This window comes from Apteryx mantelli, chromosome 21 (genome assembly GCF_036417845.1).
Source record: "Apteryx mantelli isolate bAptMan1 chromosome 21, bAptMan1.hap1, whole genome shotgun sequence".
Lineage (NCBI taxonomy): Eukaryota > Metazoa > Chordata > Aves > Apterygiformes > Apterygidae > Apteryx > Apteryx mantelli.
Genome location: NC_089998.1, coordinates 13606963 through 13625851, shown reverse-complemented (window position 1 = coordinate 13625851; position 18889 = coordinate 13606963). Strand labels below are relative to the sequence as shown.

Sequence of the window (18889 nt, the reverse complement as noted above, 5' to 3'; positions counted from 1 at the left end):
AACTTCTGCTCACAGCTCCTCCAGGAGGGTCCTATACAGTCAATGCACTTTGCCAATCTCACAAATTACACCTCCACAGCGCCCTTTCATCACTAAAAAGCCAGAAATTCCTGTTACCTTCCTTTTCCAAATGCGTTTGCACAGAAAGCAATTGGGAACATGGCCAAACACCCTTAACTTTGCCCTCACGTAGTGCCTGGGGGTAATCTGAGAGTTCATCTGTTAATTTTAAATCCACTGTAGGTTTAAGAAGCTAAAAAGTCATCTGAAACTCTGTCCCTTAGAATATCTGCCCAGAAAACTGTGCCCACCCCCAGGCCCTTTGCAGAGCAGAGTTAAGGTTACTTACTGGACTTCTTACCTTAAACAGATTTAGACTTAGGAAGGCCTCAAGTCTGGACTTCCCAGGACTGTAAACAATTGCACCCCCAGGGTATTGCCTATCCTTGGAGCACTGATAATCTTGACTTCATCTCATCTAAAGGAGATGTTCTGCTCAGACCCCACCATCCCAGGAGCTCCAGCACAGGAAAAATAAAACCATGGCCAAACCCCAAAGCATCCCCCAGGGCAGAAGAGCGACTCTGGGCAAAGTCCGACACTCCCTCGCAGACTCAGGCCAAGTGCTTACAAGAGCACTGTGACACAGTCAAGGAACGCCATCCTCACCATGATGCAGGCGCTCCTTAGACACAGACACAAAGCAAACAATTTGATGACGTCCTTACTCTTTGCACGGTGCATGCTCCTGTCCCGTTTCCCCTGCGGGCTCTTTTTCCAGCCAGTCATGGATTCCACAGCTGGCCAAGCCTTTCTTCCCTCCTTCGCAGCCACATCTTCCCTACTGAGCCCATGCACGTCATGTCTCAAGACCACAGCAAGGGTTCCTGACACCACCACCACAGGATTAGGCCTCCACTACAGAGCAAATCCTTCTCAAGAAGAGAGCAAGGTCACGAGTAACTCCACAGAGGACTGAGGTGCCAGTGGGGCCCAGGGACACAGAAGGGCTACAGAAGCGGGTGACACATGGCACAATGGTTCAGGGCAGACCTCTCCCTAGAAGGTCACCCAATCTCACAGCTCTACTGCACCAAGTCCTGTCAACCTCCCCACCAGGGCTGGGACCTGCCAGTGCTGAGTATCCTGAAGCAGACAAGCAAAATGCAGAGCCTGAGGACAAGGTGTCTGTCCTGAAACAGCTTTTGTGCCTCATTACAGTGCTAATTCCAAAACAGCCCCCCCAGATCTAGGTGCTGAGGATGAATGCTAACTTGTCCCATCACAGGAGCACACAGCCCAGCTGCAACACAAGACTGAGAAGGAAGGTGACTTTCCTAGGGTTGCCCAGTAGTTCAGTAGCAGAGAAAGGAGCTGGCCCCAGTTCTGAGTCCCAGCCCAGTGCCCTGCCAGCCACGGGTGCTGCTGAACACCCGTTTGCATACAGGAGAAACCCTCCCCATCTCTCATTCCAGTGTACCAGAGCCGCTGGCCTCAGCATTGCTGGGAAGGAAAGGGCACTGCGCTTTGAGGCATGTACTCGAGGGCAGTGCCCTGTGCCAAGCACGTGGCTATGATGACGTCCGGCTGCCTGCTGGGGGAGGGAAACACATACACCACATACCTTCCGTGAGCTTAGGAGAAGCCCGGCAATCCCTGTCCAACTGCTGCCCACTTGTGAACTACCAGGGTGAACCCACAGCAGGGCAGAGGTCTTGTGCTTACCCCCTTCCATGCTTTAATCCCTCCAGTCCGACCTACTAACCTCCGCCTGGCATAGTGGGATTCCCCTTGGGGTGCTGAAGGGGTCTGGGCATGTTTTAGCTTGACGAGACCTGGTTCTGGGCAGGGCATGGGCAGACAACTGTGAGATGTTTCACCCACAGGAAGAGCAAGCTACAGGGATCAGCTCAGGTTGACAAGGCCAGGGCTGAAAGGCTGGACTTTGGCATGGGTTTGACTCTACCCTGGCAGGCAAGCTTGCCTGTCAGCTTTGCTCCCTGGCTGTTTGGGATAGTGCAGAGCTTTTGCAGGAGTCAGCAGGCTGGTGTCCAGGTAGCCAGCAAGGCGGGCAGACACCTGAAACACAGGGAGCTTGAGCTGATCACAGGACTCGAAAGCAGCAGGAGCAAAAGGAAGGAGGAGACGGGCTCAGGTGATGCCTGCCGAGTACAGACATGTCCTCAGGGTACGACTGCACCAGGGGTTGCACCCAAACGGGCTACAGATCACCCTTTGCATGGAGTGGCAGCTCTCACTTTGGTACCTGACTTGTGTTTTTTGTGTGCCACCTACGTACTCCACGCACACAGCAGCTTTGCGCAGGTCCAGGGATGCCAATCTGGTAGCCTACCCCTAAGTACCATGCCCTGCTCACCACCTTCAACAAGCAGGGATCAGGCAACACCTGGCTTCACGTGGGGGTGAAGAGGCCTGGACACCTTGCCCTCCTCCTTCCAGGTCCAGCAAGCCTGGAACCAGAAGGCTACTGCAGCAGCTTTTTAGGAGATTTCACTCCCACACCACCCAGCTGAAGTGGGAAGGGGCAGCAAGGGTCAGGGAGAAAGAAGGGGGCCAAAAGAGATGCACACCCCCAGGCTGCAATCCCACCAGCCGTGGTCACCAAGTCTGGAGCAGCTGCCAAGGGGCAGCAGACACCAGGAGCAGCCAGCAAGGCACAAGATAGGTGTGCCAGCCTGCTTGCCCATGGGCAGCGGGGTACCCTTGAGGGCAGTATCTGTCCCTTCCCGTGGCTGCTCAGCTCCACTCAGGGTGAGGAGCAGAGATGACTCAGCCGAAGGGCAGCTCCCTCACCCATCTAAGTGGGACAGAGGCAGCCTGTGCAGTGGGCACCTACCCACAACCCAGACTTGGCCTAGAGCTGCCCATGCTTTCCCCTGGCCCAGCTGGACTCTGGAGCTCTGGATACCAGGATGGACCAGGGTCTGATGCTCCTGGGTGCTTCCTGCAAAGGAAAGCATGCAGGATCAGGCCTGCAGGATATTTGGGAGGGAGAAGAGGAGAGAGAATTACCAGCTCAGGAGCAGCAGTTCGCTACCCTCCCCCAGCCTCTAAAAATAACCAGCTCCCTTGGAGCCCAGCGCACCCATCCCCCTTGCCGAGCCTGCCACCGATGCAGCTCCCGGGGTTTTGTCCACATCCCTGGGGACAGTCCTTCCTCAGCTTACCAGCCAAGTCCCCTTTCCCCAGGCATCCCAGCACCTCCCTGTTCTTCACGTGAAGGCCCAGCATGACAGGCAAATGAGCACTTGGGGGGCGGCAAAGAGCCTCCCCCAAGCTAGAGGCCTGCCCCAGCATCCTCCACCTTGCCACTGCATCCCCTTCCCACCGGCTCAGCAGGAACATGCTGCTCCACTCGGCCAGATAATTCCTCCACAATACAAACCAGGCAGAAAAAGCCAGGGAAGGGTTAAATTAGTTTCGTGACCCCAGCGCTATGTACATACCAACCTGCTATCCATTCGCCTGCTAGCAACCAGGTACAAGAAAAAAAATCTGCCTTCTGTCCCTCCCCCTGGCAAGCCTAGGAGGTGAACCCCACCAGAGAGGTGAACCTCTAGGGAAGCCCAAGTTTCTCCGGCCTCCTGCCCTTGTATCCAAAAAGCAGGAGCAGCTCTCTCCAACACACAGAAAACATGTGGCTCTGACCCACATATGATTTGGAAGCCTATTTATAGCCCGCGGATACCAAGAGCTTGGGAAAGCTCTCCCGCCCCAGGGATGCAGTCCCTGGGACCAGAGCCCTGCCAGCGCCCAGGGCTTTTGGGTTCTCAGACAGGTCCAAGATGCAAACAGGGAAGCTACCCCAGCAGAGACTTGGGCAGAGGGGAAGGAAGAGAGACCGTATCCAGCCAGCAGGCCTGGATTCTTCGAGCAGGCACCCACACACGGAGCCCGCTGCTGCCAAAGGCCTTGGACGGCTCCCACAGACAGAGGCACGTGGTGGGAGCAGGGGCAGGCAAGAGACCCAACTGTTGCTGCTGCGAGATGTGTGCTACCAAGCTGTCCAGCCTGCTGCAGGGCATGCAGACAGACATGCCAGCAGCTGGGCAAGGAGGGCCGTTTCTCAGTCACTCTGGGGGTTTACGAACAGACCACATCCACACTTCTCCAGCCCCCAAGGAGAGCAGACATCACCAGGTTTCTGCATCCACCACCCCATGCATTATTCATCTCCAGAGCCTGGCCGACAAGGAGGAAGGCATCAACAAGGGAACAGAAAGGAGCGGGACTCAGAAGACATCGAGAGAAACCCCATGCTCAGGGTGGCGGGGGCTCCCGAGCGCAGCCATGGCACCCTGGAGAGGCCGAGTCCCCCACCCAGGCAAGGCCAGCAGCTCCCAAGGGCTCCCCCCTCCGCCAGCGCGCAGGGACGGGCAAGCCTGCCCCTGCGCAGGGGAAGGGGCTCATGGCTGCCCCTCTCAGGAGAGGCAGAATTTGGGATGGGTGGGGGGACCCTTGCCGTATCCCCCCCCCAGCGAGGCCTCGCCACCCGCGGAGCAGCTTTGGCCTTCCCAGGACTGCGGCGACGTTGGCGCTTGCAGCGCCCAGAGCCGGCACCCGAGGCGGCTGCGCCCCAGCCCCGGCAGGGGCAGCGCCGCGGCGGGGCAGCGCCCCAGAGGCCCCTCTGCGCCCTCCAGGGACACCCCCCCCCCCCGCCCAGATGCAGCTCAGTCTCCTGCAGGGATCCTCCACACCCCGCAGCCCCCCTGCGCCCCACCGCGGCGCACCCGGGGCTCACCGGGCTCCGCCGCTTCAGCGTCACGTTCTTCCAGAGCAGGAGATGGAGCTGGTGCAGGAACCCCATGGCGGAGCCGCGCCGGCCCCGCCGCACGGGGCGCCCCCCGCACCGCCGCAGCACCGCGGCTCACCCGCCGCCCACCGCCATGCCCGGCCCGGCCTGCCGCCGCCGCCGCCGCCTTTGTCCGCAGAGGGCTCGGAGCAGCTCGGCTCGGAGCGGACGGGCCCCCCTGGCCCCGGCCCGGCCCGGCCCTGCCCTGCCGCCGTGCCCGGCCCTGCGCAACGCCGCCCCCCTCCCCCCAGCCCAGCCCAACCCGGCCCGGCCCGGCCCGGCCCGCCGCCGCGCGGCCCAGCCCAGCACCGCCCGCCGCCGTCGCCACCGCCCCTTAAAGGCGCAGCGGAGCCGCGCTCGCTCCGCCGCGCCGCGCCGCGCCGGCCTCGCCTTGCCCTGCTCGCGCCGCGCCGCACCTGCGTCCCCAGGCGGCCGCCGGGGCCGGGGCGCCGCGCCGCGCCGCGGGGAGCTCCGCGCCGTGCCCGCGCCGAGGGCACTGCGGCTGCAAGCGCTGGGCTGCGGGCCCGTGGCCGCGCTCACCAGGCCCCGGGTTCGCCAAGCCACCCCCCACGACCGGACCGGGCAGGTAGTGGTCTGCATCGGCACGGAGCTGCTCTCAGGCCCTGTCCCCCTGCTCTCGCGACAGGCCTCCTCACGGGGAGGCCGGCACGGGCAGCGCTGTCTTCCCCATCCAGGTCACATGGGTGACATGTCCCTGCCTTGCTCGGGCAGGGAAACTGAGGCAGGAGGCAGCACCATGGACCGGATGATGCTGGGGCTGCCCTGCTCTCAGTAACATGTTTCCCCCTAACCAGCGGCTGTGCGGGTGGGCCGCTTGCTCCTCAAGCACCTGCAAACAGCCTCCAGCGTGAGTGGCCCTTGGGAGCCCTGCTGTGGGCCGGTGCCATGCGCAGCACGTTCCCCGCTGTCACTGCCGCTCCTGGGAGCTGGAGGAGAGCACCAGCACGGCTGTCCAAGGGCTGTGCCAACGGGGCGATTGCAGAGCTATTCACTGCAACATGGAGCAAATCTGGGACGAAACGCCGCTCGGACGCGCAGGGCCCTTTCCCAGGCAGCATGCAGGCGGGGGAGCATGTCGGGTGGCTCTGCAGAGCCCTAGGCTGTGGGGACGGGGAACCGGGAAAGGGACCCAATTCCCAGCCCACGTGTGTTAACACGGCTGCCTCTGGCCCTAGCCCCAAAACTGGTTACGAAACCTTGGGGCCGAGCTCTGATCTGCAGGCGATTGCCCTTCCCCAAAGCTGGCAGCATGGAGCAGCGTGTCCAGGGTGCCCGGGAGCTGCTGGAGGAGGCCGAGGGAGCGGGTGCTGTTCGGATCGGAGAGCCCCTGCGTAGAGCATGGCTTGGGGATTTTCAGCTCAGACGCTGCTCTCGAAGCCTCACTGAAGGGCTGGGACGAGGAGCAGAGACTGGAGTGACCAAGGGGCTGCCTGGCCTTGGCAGGGCAGGTCAGGGAGAGACGTCTTGCAGGGGTGTGAGGGGCAAGGCGGGAGCCTGGAGAGGAGACACGGCAGGGGCTCCAGAAGACGCTCCTGGCAAGGGGCAAAATCTCCCAAATACAGAAGCCAGGCCCCGGCAGCCCTCCTCCTCCTTGATGACGGAGGTCCCACGGGGGGGTTAGGCCTCTCCCTGGCAGTCCCCACGTGTTCTGCTTGCTGGGTCCCTGGGGAAGGGAGTGAAGCTATGGTGTTTCGGCGAGAGGTGCCTGCTGAGCCAGGAGCCTCTGCCGCCACCTGCAGTAGGGCAGCCGGCACTGGCTCAGCTCTGGGGCTGCGGAGGAGAGAGGGAGAGATGCCAAGGCAATGTGGTGGTATTGGTGGATGGAGCAGGCAGGATGGATGGGGCTGCTCTTCCTACCTTTGCCACTGGCCTGGCTTGCCCAGAGCAACTGCTTCACCCCTTCATGCCTCAGTTTCCCCTTCTCATGGGGACCACAGCTGGGAGCAGTTAAACACATCATCTTGAAGACACAGACAAGATGGAGTCAGGGTTTGCCTGCAAGATGCTCATGTGTTTCAGAGAGGATCGGGAACCAGGATGGGATGCAAGGGGCATTGTCTGGCTGCTCAGAAGTTTTTCAACCCTCTCCAGCGGCTCAGAGCTTGTGATTGCAGGGTCCAAGGACAGCTTCTGGGACACCCACTGAAGGCTGTCCCACAGCAGCAGCCACACCTCCTGCCATGCATCTCCAGTGCCCGCTGCAGGCAACCTGCCTGCTACGAGAGTGAGGAAGAAGGGGGCCACAGGGCTGGGCAACCGGGCTCTGCCCTAAGGCTGACAGCCAGCTCTGCAGTGGGGACCTCTCAGTGGCCGTGGTGGCTGCCTGGCAGACATGCTGCTGGGCACCACCACTGAGACCTGGAGAAGGGCAGGGGTAGAGAAAGGTGCACTGAAAACACGAGACGGGAAGACCCGAGCAGTAGGGTGAGGCTGACATGCAGGGCACCCTGCTCCAGCGTGCTCACACTCACAGAGACCTTGCCTGACCCATTTACCCAAGCACCAGAGAGCTGATTTCCTGCCAGGGACAAAAGGTGACACGGATGGTGGTGTCAGTGCAGTGAGTGGCTGCAGCTCTGTACCCAGCCTCCCCCAGTGCCCAGCTCAGGGCACGCTGGCTGCTGTGGCCGTGGGGGGTGTCTGGGCTGCCAAGGGAGCCCAGAGCAAGAGCGCTAGGACGAGCCAGGCTGCCAGCTCCAGGGGCCTCGGCTCTGTCTCAGCCCTGTCCCAGCTGCAGAGCCTCACCGATCCTCCAAAGAAATGCAAGACAACCAGCTCTTTGAGTGCTAGAGGACCCACCTGGCCTGAGGATGAGCGAACTCTGCAAGCCAGCCTGCGGCCAGGCTGCAGCGCATGGCGAGGTGGCACCCATGCAGCAGGGCTGCAGCTGCACTAACTCCCACGGCTCCGTACATCTCTGGGCAAGGCCATGATGCCCTGCCCACTGTGACAGGAGAGCCAGGGCTGTCTCGTGGCGGAAGGAGAGAGCAAGGGCCTGTGGTGGAGGGGTCCTATATCTGCTCGTGAGAACCCAGGATAAATGCCTCAGGGCCAGAGGCCACAACACCACAAAGGAACAAGAGCACAGGCAGCCCATTCAGCCCGTCATTATATTAGGGATGGATTTGCTGGGCCTGGAGATACACCCATCCTACAAGGGCTTCCAAGGTCTTGGCAATCCAGATTGTACTAAAGGGTGCTTGCCTGTTGATGCTTCTCCTCGGGAAACTGAGGCACAGGCCCTCAGGAGCATGGCTGAGATGGCACAGAGGAGAGGCAGCCAAGCTGGGTGCAGAAGCCAGGTGTTCCCACACCTGTCCAGTGCAGCAGGGCCTGGTCTGGCCAGGAGGGGTGCTCCTGCCCTGAGCAGAGAGTGGTGGCACAGCAGTGCAACCCCCTGCCTTTCTGTAGGTTTTCATCCTTACAGCCATGGGATGGTGAAAGAGCTGCAGAGCTGCTGTCCTGACTCACCAGCCCTCATAAAATGCACTGTTGTCAGGTTTGGGGCACAGTCCCTTTGGGGGGGGGTTAGATGACTGCCCCCCCAGGGATTAGCTCCCACCTGCCTGACAAGAGACCAGCACAGGTGAGCATGGTCCAGGCTGGGTCTTGCCTTCCTGTCCCTACCCACCCTGGCTGAGAGCCACAGGACAAAACATGTGGAGCTGCCTGTGCTCCTCTCCCAGCCAAAGCAATGGAGACGATCACCCAGATGCTGCCTGCAAAGAGTCTTCTCCATCATTATGAATGCTGGAGGGGTCAGCGGGTACCTCAAGCTGCGTTGACCCCATCACAGTCATGGTGTGGTCCCCACCTTCAGGGGTGACCAGCACCATGACCTTCCCTGATGCAGCTGGAAGGGCTGGAGGGTTTGGGGGGTTCAAATGGTCTCAACTTCTCCTGCAGGTCTCTTTTGTTGGGCAGTAGTGTCCTGCTTCCCTGGTGGGCAGCCTGCTGCGAACCATGGTTCTCCCCGACATCCCCCAGCACGGGCTGCAATCCAGCTGCAGAAGGTGCCCTGCCAGCATGGCCTGGAGGGGGTGGACCCCGGTGAGCAGGTCTGCATGTGAGGGCAGCGTTGCTACCCACCACATGCTGGCTGCCCTAAGCCCAGGTTGCAATGGGGGCCACCTGCCCGCCTGGCTCAGGCCCAGCCACCCACAGCTCCATGGCCAGTTCCATGGACAAGCAGGGTGATGGGGTGTCCACATGGGGACTTGGAGGGGACCGACCTGCCTGCAACAAGCTGTATCCCCAGCCTGGCTGTGACACCGAGGCTGGGCAGGTTGCTCCAGGTGATAGCAAGCATTGAACCAGCCCTGTTTTCTATCTGTCCATCCATCCATCCACTCATCCATCCACCCATCTTTCCATCCCTGCTTTATTTTATTTCTTGGCCCATCCTTCCCTCCCTCCAGCTTCCTCCCCAGCTATCTTTAACCGCCTCTCTCTCTTGCTCCTTCTCTTCTGTTGCAGCTATCTTTAACCATCTCTGTCTCTTGCTGCTTCCATGGCTGAATTGCAGCCGGGAGCTGTGAATAACTTACTTGGCCGCCCCAGCTCCGAGTTTTGTTGCTAAGGGTGACCGCATTTCAATCACCGCTCTGGAACAGCTGCCCAGGCCCTAACAAAAGCTCCTGTTGTCCTGCAACAAAGTGCCATTATTCCAAAAACTTCTGGCCAAAACATTGTGCAGCCTATCTGCCAGGCGGATTTAACCTCCCGAGGTCTGTGGGCAGTGACCAAAGACGCAGGTTGCCCAGGGCCCAGGATGGCTCTCCTGGGGGCACACAGTGATGGAAAGGAGCTGTGTCCCCTCCAGCTTGGTGCCCTGGTGAGAGTGGCTTTTTCCCTGGGGCAGCAGGGCCCAGCTTGGCCAGTCCCCTGCAATGCTGCTCCTTCAGGGAAGGCCCTGAGGTGCTGGCAGCACGGCAGGGTGGGCAGCGGGGCTTTGGCAAGGATCTGAGGCACGGAGATGCCTGTGCCTGGCACAGCACCTTTCCACCTGCACCCGCGCTGGCAAGAGCAACCTGGGGACTGCTGCCCTGGGCTGACCCTGAGGCTTGCTGGCATTTCGTCTGCTTTGAATTCCCAGTGGTACTCAATGTCTTTAACAGTGCCAATGTAAACTAAGCCATAGAGATTCAGAAAAATGGCCCGGCCAGCCCAGGATCCTCGATCCAGCAGTGGCTTTTAGTTGGTCCCTGGGGAAGGACATAAGACAAGCATATATTGTACTTCCCCCAAGCACATTCCCAGCTTTTGGTTATTCCCAAGGGACTGTATGCCTTATAGGTCTCTCCTCTATGAACTTCTTCCATCTCCCCTTGATGCCATGCAAATGTTGCTTCCAAGGCAAGAAGTCTTGCAGATCTGCTGTCTGGTGCATGAGAAACACTGTGCCTAGTCTGTGACTGCTTGTTTGCTTTTCCCATCACAGGCAGCAGCAGCAGTGCAGGTTTCACCCCTGGCTGGGCATTGAACCCTGCCAGGCTGAGGTGCCAGGGCACAAAATCAGTGGAGTTCAGAGGTCTTGGGACACAGGACTAGAAAGGCGCAGTGGAGTCAGCAAGTCCAGCCTGGATCCCCCAACCCAGCCTAGAAACCTCTCTCTCTCAAAAAACAACAAAAAAAAAATCTGTCCTAAAGTAGAATGGACCTTCAGCTTAGAGGGGCGCTGAAATGAGGACTGCCAGTGAGACGGTGGGTGACATGGGCTCACAGACCTGCTCTAGAGTGGTGCCTGCAACCCCGGTCTCCCACCTCCATCCCTCCTGCTGCCTCTTGGTCCAGCTTTGCAGCTCCTCTTGTGCTTGGCACCATCATTAAGTCCCAACAGGGGTGCGGCAGCAGGACAGGGGTCAGCACCGGCCCAGGGCTGTGCTGGGTGGCCCATTCCTTCTGTCGACCCTGGGGCTCTGAGCACCCCTTGCAGCCTCCTGCTGCAGCCTGGTGACTACCTCGTGGGACGGTCAAGCTCCTCGAGCTGCATGGGGACATCTGCAGAGGGCAGCACCCACCCACCTCCCTGCCCGGTGCTGGGCGCTGGTTGGATTTGTGTGCTCATCTCCATCTGGGCTGCAGGCCAGGGAGGGTTTCTGCTGGGCCATCCTGGGGCAGAGGGCACAGAGGGCCTGCAGGGCCACGTCCCCTTCCCAGTGCGAGTCTGAGCAAGGCAAGAGCCCCAGCCTGGAGCAGCCTCCAGCACCCAGCTGCCCCTAGACACCTTGGGCTGCCGGGGATCAGTACCCAGAGATGAGGTGCCTGGACCCACTGGCCACAGATACTCTCCTTGCTGTTGGGCCATCCTGCCGCAGTGCCCCCGGGTGAGAGCACCTCAGGGTGACAGTGATGCCCCAGGGTGACGGTGACACCCCAGGGTGAGGGCCTCTCAGCAGCCCTGTCCCTTCATTCTCCACCACTCCTCCAGCACCCCAGGTAGCAATCTTGTGGTCAGTGGCAGCCTCAGCAAAGGGCGATGGCCCCTAGGCTGTGCTGGGGGTCTGGGACAGCTGTGGGGACAGTGACCGCAGCCCCAGGCAGGGCAGGGCACGCAGGCAGCGGGCGGAGGGCAGGCGAGCCTGGGAGCGGGGTCCTGCGGGCTGCGCCGCTCCCAGTATCTGGGCTCTCAATCAGACAGGGGAAGAAATGCAGCGGCGGGGGGAGAAAAGATAACAGGACACAAGGCTGAAGAGGAGAAAAACACCCGGCCCCGGCGCTGCAGTTGGCCCCAGCGGGCGGCACCGAGACTGCGCAGCCTTGCTCCATGCCGGCATGGCGGCGGCGGCACCGTACCTAGCGCGGTGCCAGCAGGTGCCTGCAGTGCCCGCGGCACCGCGGGGACGGGGCCAGCCATATCCTCGCGTCAGCACCCTGCCAGCCAGCTCCCGTGGCCTGCGGGAGGCTGCAGGGGGGCACCGGGCAGCCTGGCGGGGAGCCGAAGAGCCAGAGGGGAACAAGGATGCAGGCAGAGTGTTGCTCGAGCACCCTGAGGAGCCCCAGTGGGTGCCGAGGGCCTGCGAGCACCAGCCCCTTCCAGGGATGGCACTGCCTGTTTCATGGCTCTCCACCCCTGCCTCAGTTTCCCCCTTTCTTTTCTCCCTGCCACGGCATTGGGGGAGCCCTGACGCCCAGCAAGGACGCAAGCGTGTGCGTGGCACACCTGGGACGGTGGGCACAGCTGATGCGCAGGCACGGGGGCCAGCTTCCTGCGCAGGTGCAGCAGAGGCAAATGCATGCCCGCTTCCCGTGGCAGCAGAAAACCTCCCAGAGAGGGCAGCTGCCTGGGCTTGGCAGCGTGGTGGAGCTGCCGGTGCCACCCTATCTGAGAAACCAGTTTCAAGATGAGTCAGTGGGAGCTGAGCTGAGACTGGCATCCTGTTTTCAATGCAGTGGCAGCAGGGGGGCACGCTGGCGACGCCGAGGGCCGGGCCCTGCCTGCGGCTGTCTCAGCACATGCGGGGCGCTCAGATGCGGCTGGGCTCAGCGCCTTCCTGGCACCCCCCAGGAGGGAATCACCCCCGGCCCCACCAAGGGCACAGGCAGCCCCTGTGGCAGGGCCCGGTGGGGGCTCCGGGCTCATTTAGGCCCCTCTTCATGCCTGGCGGCTCTGTGATGGGGCAAAGCAAATGCCAAGGAAGCAGATTGCAGTCCAAGCCAAATGGACGTCTTGTTGGTTCTGCTGCTCCTGGGTGATACTGGAAAGAGCTGCATGTCTGGGGAGATTAGGGCCAGAGCTGACAATCCTATTTGCAGCAATAATAATAATAATAATAATAATAATAATAATAATAGTGTTTTGGGGCACAAAAGCTGCTAACACAGCTGTCCTGTAGGCTCAGCGTGGCTCAGTGGGACAGCCTTCCTCCTGTGCCATCCTCCAGCATGGCCTTGGTTTGTGCCATTGCTCCGGCAGGCTGGCCCTGGCACAGCTCTCTGGAGGTCAGGCATGCCCATTGGGGCTCAGGATTAGGGCTCCATCCTGCTCTGCAGGGCTGGGTGGCCGAGGACAGGGTTTGGTGATGAACGGCAGGGAGCTGGGCACAATCGCCCCACGCCAGCGAAAGCCGCCAGTGTGGGCATGGTCCAAGCCCCTCTGGCTTGTGAGGGGACATGTGCTCCTTCCACACAGCAGGGAGGGCAGGAGAGCCCCAGGGAGGCGGACACAGAGCCATCCTGCAAACCCCAAAGTGGGGAAGGGCACCTCAATAAAATGCAACCTGGCCAGGGCATCAGGGCTCCAGCTGATGGCTGAGAGAGCAGAGGTGCTCAGCAGAGAGGAGATGGGATTCAGGCTAGGTTTCAAATCTGCCTGCTGGGAAACCCCTTTGGGGAACTGAAACCCCACAAGTGACCACATGCATCACTTCTCCAAGAAGTCCTGGAGCTGTGGCCTGCTGATTAGACACAGGGGAAACATGAGGGGACAGGGCAGGTTATGCCAGCACAGAAAGCAGTGGGCAGCACCTACACTGGGGTGCCTTTCCCACGGGTGCCCGGACACTACTATGAGGCATGGACCTGGCCGCAGAGCACCCACCTAGCCATCAGGCATGCACCTGGCCATAGGACATGCAACCAGTCATGGAGCACTGACCCAGCCACGGGGCATGGACCTGGCCACAGAGCACCCACACAGCCATGGGCCACGGGGCACCCACTCAGCCACGGGGCACTCATCTGACCCCAGGGCCTGGATCCAGCCCTCTGGCACCCACCGCACCACAGATCCTGCCGGCTCGTGAAGCCCTCGGCATCGCTGCTGCTGGTGCAGCCCGGGGGGGAAGTGCGCGGTGCCGAGTGCAGCAGGAAGGACCTGCTCAGAGGCCGGGAGGTGGCAAAACCACAGAAAAGAGGAAGCGTTTGAGTGACCTTGCCTAGCGCCACGAGCTGCCAGCCGGGCTGGGCTCCTGCAGCTGCCTGGGCGCACACAGCAGGACAGACACACGCTCCTGGGACGCGCTGTGAAGCTTTCCCTGCCCCGGTAAGTCTGTGGGCTGAGCCCATGCACCGGTGCCGCCACCTCTGGGGCCCCCGCGCTCTGCGGTCCCACGCCGGGGACGAGGAGCTGGGAAACGGGTCCGTGCCCAGCACTGCTGGGAGCTCGGTTCTGCTCAGCCCTGGGAGCTCTGCCCCCACAGCAGCCCCCTAAAATTAGGGCAGCATCCCTTTGACAAGGGAGCTGGGGAGGAGGGAGAAGAGCACCCTGCGGTTTAAATCTGGGGTCGGCGACCAAATCCGCCTTGAAAAAAAGAGCAAAACAGCCTGAAGCAAACCTAAAACCCCCATTATTCCTTGCTTGCCTATTTAGCCGGCAGAAAGGGACTGAGCAAGAAGCAGATACCGGGGCGTGCTTTAGAAACAGCCTGTCAGAAACACGCACCCCAAAACAGTGGTGAGGCCTTGGGCCATGCTGTGTCCCCACTCAGGGCAACAGCAAGGTAGGCTGGTGCTCCCAGGGGTCCGAGCTGGGGACTGCAGTGCAGAGCCGCGCATGGGGCCAGGGCGCCAGGGAGAGGGCTGTGCTGGGGGCAGCACGGTGCCATAGACTGGGGGGTGGCGGCGGCGGTGGCGGTGGGTGCTTGATGGTCCTCCCCTGCACCCAGCGCGGAGGGTGCTGGAGTGGACAGAGCTCTTCCAGCCCTCCTCTTCAGATGACAGACATTTTTCTAAAGCATGTGAATAGCTCCTGCGTATTCACATGACCAAGGGAGAAGGCAAGGAAGGGATTTTTCAAAGCAAAGCTGAAGCAGGTTGGGTGCTAAAGCAGGGTAGCATTTTTCACAAGGCTCCAAAATCGAGGCAGGAGCAGCATCCCTCTGGCCAGCAGCATGGCTCAGGCGCCTAATACGCTTCGCAGAGGTTACCGTGCAAGGGAAACTGTCTCCGGTGCTGAACACCGTGGGCGGCCTGCAGGCACTGAGCCCTGCCGGAAAATCTGGCTGCGACTTCTGCAAAAATGCAGCTGGCCCATATGGGTGGGAAAACAGAGCTGGAAGACAGTGCCAAGCCCCTGAGCTGGAAACGCTGAGCTCCCAGTGCTCCCAGCACTCCCAGAGCCGTGCCCTGCGGCCCGCTCTGCTCCCCGGCCATCCTGCTCATTGTGGGAGCATGGGAAAAAGCCAGGCAGTATCTGGCTGTGTAGCCGCAAGGGAATGGTGTTGCTGGATGGGCTCAACCTGGCCTGGCCGGTGCCTAGCCAGGGCCATGCCGCCTCCTCACAGCCTCCTCGCCGTTGCCTGCAGCCACGGCTGCTGCTTTCCATTTTAATCAGCGTGTTCGACCTGTGCTAAAAAGCAAGCAACACCCCTCACCAAGGCAAACAGGCAGTGTGGCCGGGCGAGCAAAGGTGTGAGCGTGCAGCTCCCACCGGATGGCAGGCGTCTGGGTTCCCGCGCGCCTCCAGGCTGAGGCCCACGAGCTGGGAGCCCCGGGCCGGCCCAGGCGCGGTGGAGCCACGTGGCCCTATGCCCGCACCACCGTCACTGCCCTGGGCACCAGGTGGTCTGCCCTAAATTGAGGCCAGTGCAGGTGTTGGATGATGCCAGCATGGTGCATCTGCTTGGTGCATCTGACTGGAAATTCGTGACACTGCAGAAATAAAACAAGATCATTCGAGGTGCCAAGGCAGCCAGCTCCCGGTCTGTCCCATGCTCCCAGATGGTGCGGCTGGGCCGCTGGGCTCCCCCTGCCCCTGAGCACCCCAAGGCCTGGGGGAGCCCTGCCACCGCTGCAGGCGGGTGTTGCTGTGAGCAGGAGCTGCTTACCAGGCAGGACGCTCTGGCTCGAGTGGGGTTTCGGACCCCCTGGTCTCCCCAAGGGATGCCTGATCGATGCCCAGGGTGCCTGTTTGAGTCAGCTCCCAGGATATTCCTCCAGGATATTTAGTGTGGGTGCCATCCTGCAGAACAGCGCCTTTCTCCCCACTTTGCTGCAGCATTTCAAGCCTGGCATGTCCCAGGCAAAGCAAGGATGGTGGAGCAGGGCTATCCCCATTTTGGGGAAACTGAGGCATGGAGCAAGTAACAAGGAAAGCATCCCTCCCATCTAATTAGGAGCAGTGCCAGTCCCTTGTAACAGGGGGACGGGTGTCTCCTGGCGCTTCCCTGCCCATCTGCTCTGTGTCCCCCCTTCAGCAGCAGCCCCCCTCGCCTCGGAGACAGGCCCCACTCTGCAGTGCACCAGGGTGACATGAAAGATGGCAAAGCCATGGCATGATGGGCCCACATAAGCTGGCTCCTGCCGCTTCCTACCCTGTCAGCGTAGCCTCAGGTGCAGTCTTTTGACGTCATTCTGCACAAGGGATTTCCTGAGCCTAAAACACAACTCCAAAAAGAAGGAAAGAAAAAAAAAAAGGCAATTAAAAAACTGAACACAAAAGCCTGGCCAAAGTGCAAAGTACCTGGTGAGGAGAGTTGGGCCCTGCATGTTGCCCTGCTCCCTTGCATGACCTGAGCACCCAGTGGTAGCAGAGCCTCTGGCAGAGAGTGCAGGGGGGACCCTGGTGGCAGCAGAGGCTGGCGGAGGAGGCCGGTTGAGTCCCGCTGGGCCTGGGGGTCCATCCCAGCAGCCTGCCCGGAAGCCCCTTTTTACCCCTCATTTTTCTCCCGGCCCTGGTGCATGTCCACCTGGTGTATCTAATCTCCAGGGATCGCATGTCCTCTCCAGTGTTGCTGGCTCTGAGCCCCCGCCAGGCTTTTAGTTTTGGGAGGAACTACAGAGGAGCCCTTTCTCCATCCCCTCCAACCCCGGCACCTCCCTGCTCCCCACCTTCCAGGACCTGCATGCAGCCTGGCCCCTCTTCCCAGGCAAGCTGAGCTGGTGCCCCCCCTCGCCAGCTTTCCTCTGCTACAGGTGTGGGATCTTGGGGCGCAAGGAGGTGACGATCAGCCCAGCCAGCAACCCACTGGCATGCCCCGAGCATCGACGCTGCCACGGTTACCATGGAGCCTGCCCAGCGTGAAGGTATTAATCACCACTGGGTTATTCATAACAATGTTCTGGAACCTCAAGTACGTTATCAATTTGTCTGACGTCTTCAGTAAAGCCCCCAAGCACACTAAGCCGCTGATGATCCTGGTCTGGGAATGGCCTGCCAAGCAGGCTCCAGATATCAGCACAGACATTTGCAGAGACCTCTACAACATCACGGACTGCTGGCTCACCATGGATCACGGGCTCCTCAGCCAGGCAGACGTGGTGGTGTTCCACCATGACGTGCTTCAGCAGAGCAGGGACAAGCTCCCAAAGGAGAAGCCTCCCGGGCAGAACTGGCTGTGGGTCTCCCTGGAGTCCCCCACAAACACTAAAGCTTTAGCAGGATGGAATGAAACCTTCAACTGGGTCATGACATACAGACAAGACTCTGACATCTTCATCCCCTATGGCAAGCTTGTGCCCAACTGGTCAGCCACTGTGAATATCCCCAGGAAGACCAGATTGGTGTCTTGGGTTATTAGCAATTATCGCAGGACTCAGAAAAGAGCAGAAGTCTACAAAAACCTCTCCAGGTACCTCCATGTGGACATATATGGGAAAGCAAACAACAAGCCACTTTGCAAGGACTGCCTCTTGCCAACAACATCCAAGTCCAAGTTCTACCTTGCGTTCGAGAACTCCATCCACCGGGACTACATCACTGAGAAGTTCTGGAGGAACTCGCTGATGGCTGGCACTGTGCCTGTGGTGCTGGGCCCCCCCCGGGCCAACTACGAGCAGTTTGTTCCTGCAGACTCTTTCATCCATGTGAATGACTTTGAGTCGCTGGCAGAGCTGGCTAACTTCCTGAAGACCGTGAACTCCAGCCGCTACCGGCAGTTCTTCTCATGGCAGAAGAGGTACAGTGTGAAGCTCTATGCGGACTGGAGGGAGCGGATCTGTACAATTTGCACCAAGTACCCCAGCCTGCCCCAGGGTCGTGTCTATCCCAACCTGGAGAGCTGGTTCAAAGCCTAGCACAGGGCTGGCATGCACTGAGGACACTCAGCAACGTCTGGAGACATCATGGATGCGTGTAGGCAGTAGGTAACGGTGGCAGGGGAGAGTGGGGCACCCTCCTGTGAAACAGCACACTGGGCACGGAGGGCCCCAGGAGTCCTGACCTCTCATCCCAGCCCTACTATTGCCACACAACGTGACCTTGAGCAACTGTGCATGACTTGAGTTCTTGCAAAACATGACTAAACCCCTGCCCCAGCCCAGTACCTACCTACCCTGGCCACGGTGTTTGGGATGACAAAAAGGTGCTTTGGAAATAAACCATGTGCTCCAGAGTCTCTGCCTGCCACTTGGGACCTGAGCTGGGCCGAGGGCTGGCAGGGACAGCAGGAGGAATCAGCCAAGGCTCCCTCAGCCTGCCTCTTTCTCTTCATGGCCTGTAATTGCTCTGGGGCTTCCCAACACCTTTTGCTGGGCAGCAAAGCCTCGGTGGGAAAGGCCTTGAGGCCACTTTTCTGGCTGGATCACTGCAGCCTGGTGTGGAAGAGCTGCCTCTCCCCAGCCAGGCAGATGCCGGGACCTCAGGCCAAGCTGGCACGTCCTAGCCAGGGTGCTCAGCACCCTGCAGCCAGGGAGGGAGAGCTCACGCACCCCCATGCATGCATCCTTGGCTCTGACATCTTCTGCTCTGCCGCTTCGCAGTGCAGCCCTGCAGCACCCCTTACGTCTGCCCCTGCTTCGCAGCCGTGGGTGTCACTGCACCGGGGAGGATGTGGGTGGAGAGGAGGCAGCAAGGACGGGCAGGACACCGGATGCTATCTCGAGAGCAATCACAGCCTGTTCAGTGTGCGGCTGAGTCAGAGAGAGATGGCTGTGGTTTCTCGCTCCCCGTCGGCACACACACTGCTCTGGCAGGAAGCCGTTGAGGCTGGTGTCACCCCGTGCCGTGCAGCGTGCTGAGAGCAAACCCCACGTGGTGGGCACCCTGCACGGCAAGCCCTCTGCACCACATACACAAATGCACGCTGTGCCGTGGGCACCCAGCGTTGTGGCACCCTGTGCCACACACATATCCTGAGTTGTGGGCACCCGGGACTGCACGCTACACCCTGTGCTGTG

The 18889-nt window shown here is 60.5% G+C and overlaps 2 protein-coding genes across 6 annotated transcripts in view; one reads left to right on the top strand and one right to left on the bottom strand.

Moving 5' to 3' along the window:
* ABCA2 (ATP binding cassette subfamily A member 2) overlaps positions 1-4994 on the bottom strand; it is a 43524-nt gene extending 38530 nt beyond the window's left edge. For all 5 annotated transcript variants that reach the window (XM_067309411.1, XM_067309414.1, XM_067309412.1 and 2 more), the window contains exon 1: positions 4763-4994. In XM_067309411.1, the coding sequence (XP_067165512.1) occupies positions 4763-4828 (66 nt within the window). In that variant the 5' untranslated portion in view covers positions 4829-4994. The remainder of the gene's footprint in view (positions 1-4762) is intronic.
* Positions 4995-16727: 11733 nt separating this feature from the next.
* FUT7 (fucosyltransferase 7) lies at positions 16728-18068 on the top strand. The gene has a single exon (XM_013954477.2). It carries the CDS (start codon positions 16745-16747, stop codon positions 17786-17788), a length of 1044 nt encoding a protein of 347 aa, XP_013809931.2. The 5' UTR covers positions 16728-16744; the 3' UTR covers positions 17789-18068.
* The last annotated feature ends 821 nt before the right edge of the window (positions 18069-18889 follow it).

Excerpts from the sequence above, each read along its gene's own strand:
- FUT7 (XM_013954477.2), top strand. The coding sequence starts at position 16,745 with ATGCCCCGAGCATCGACGCTGCCACGGTTACCATGGAGCCTGCCCAGC.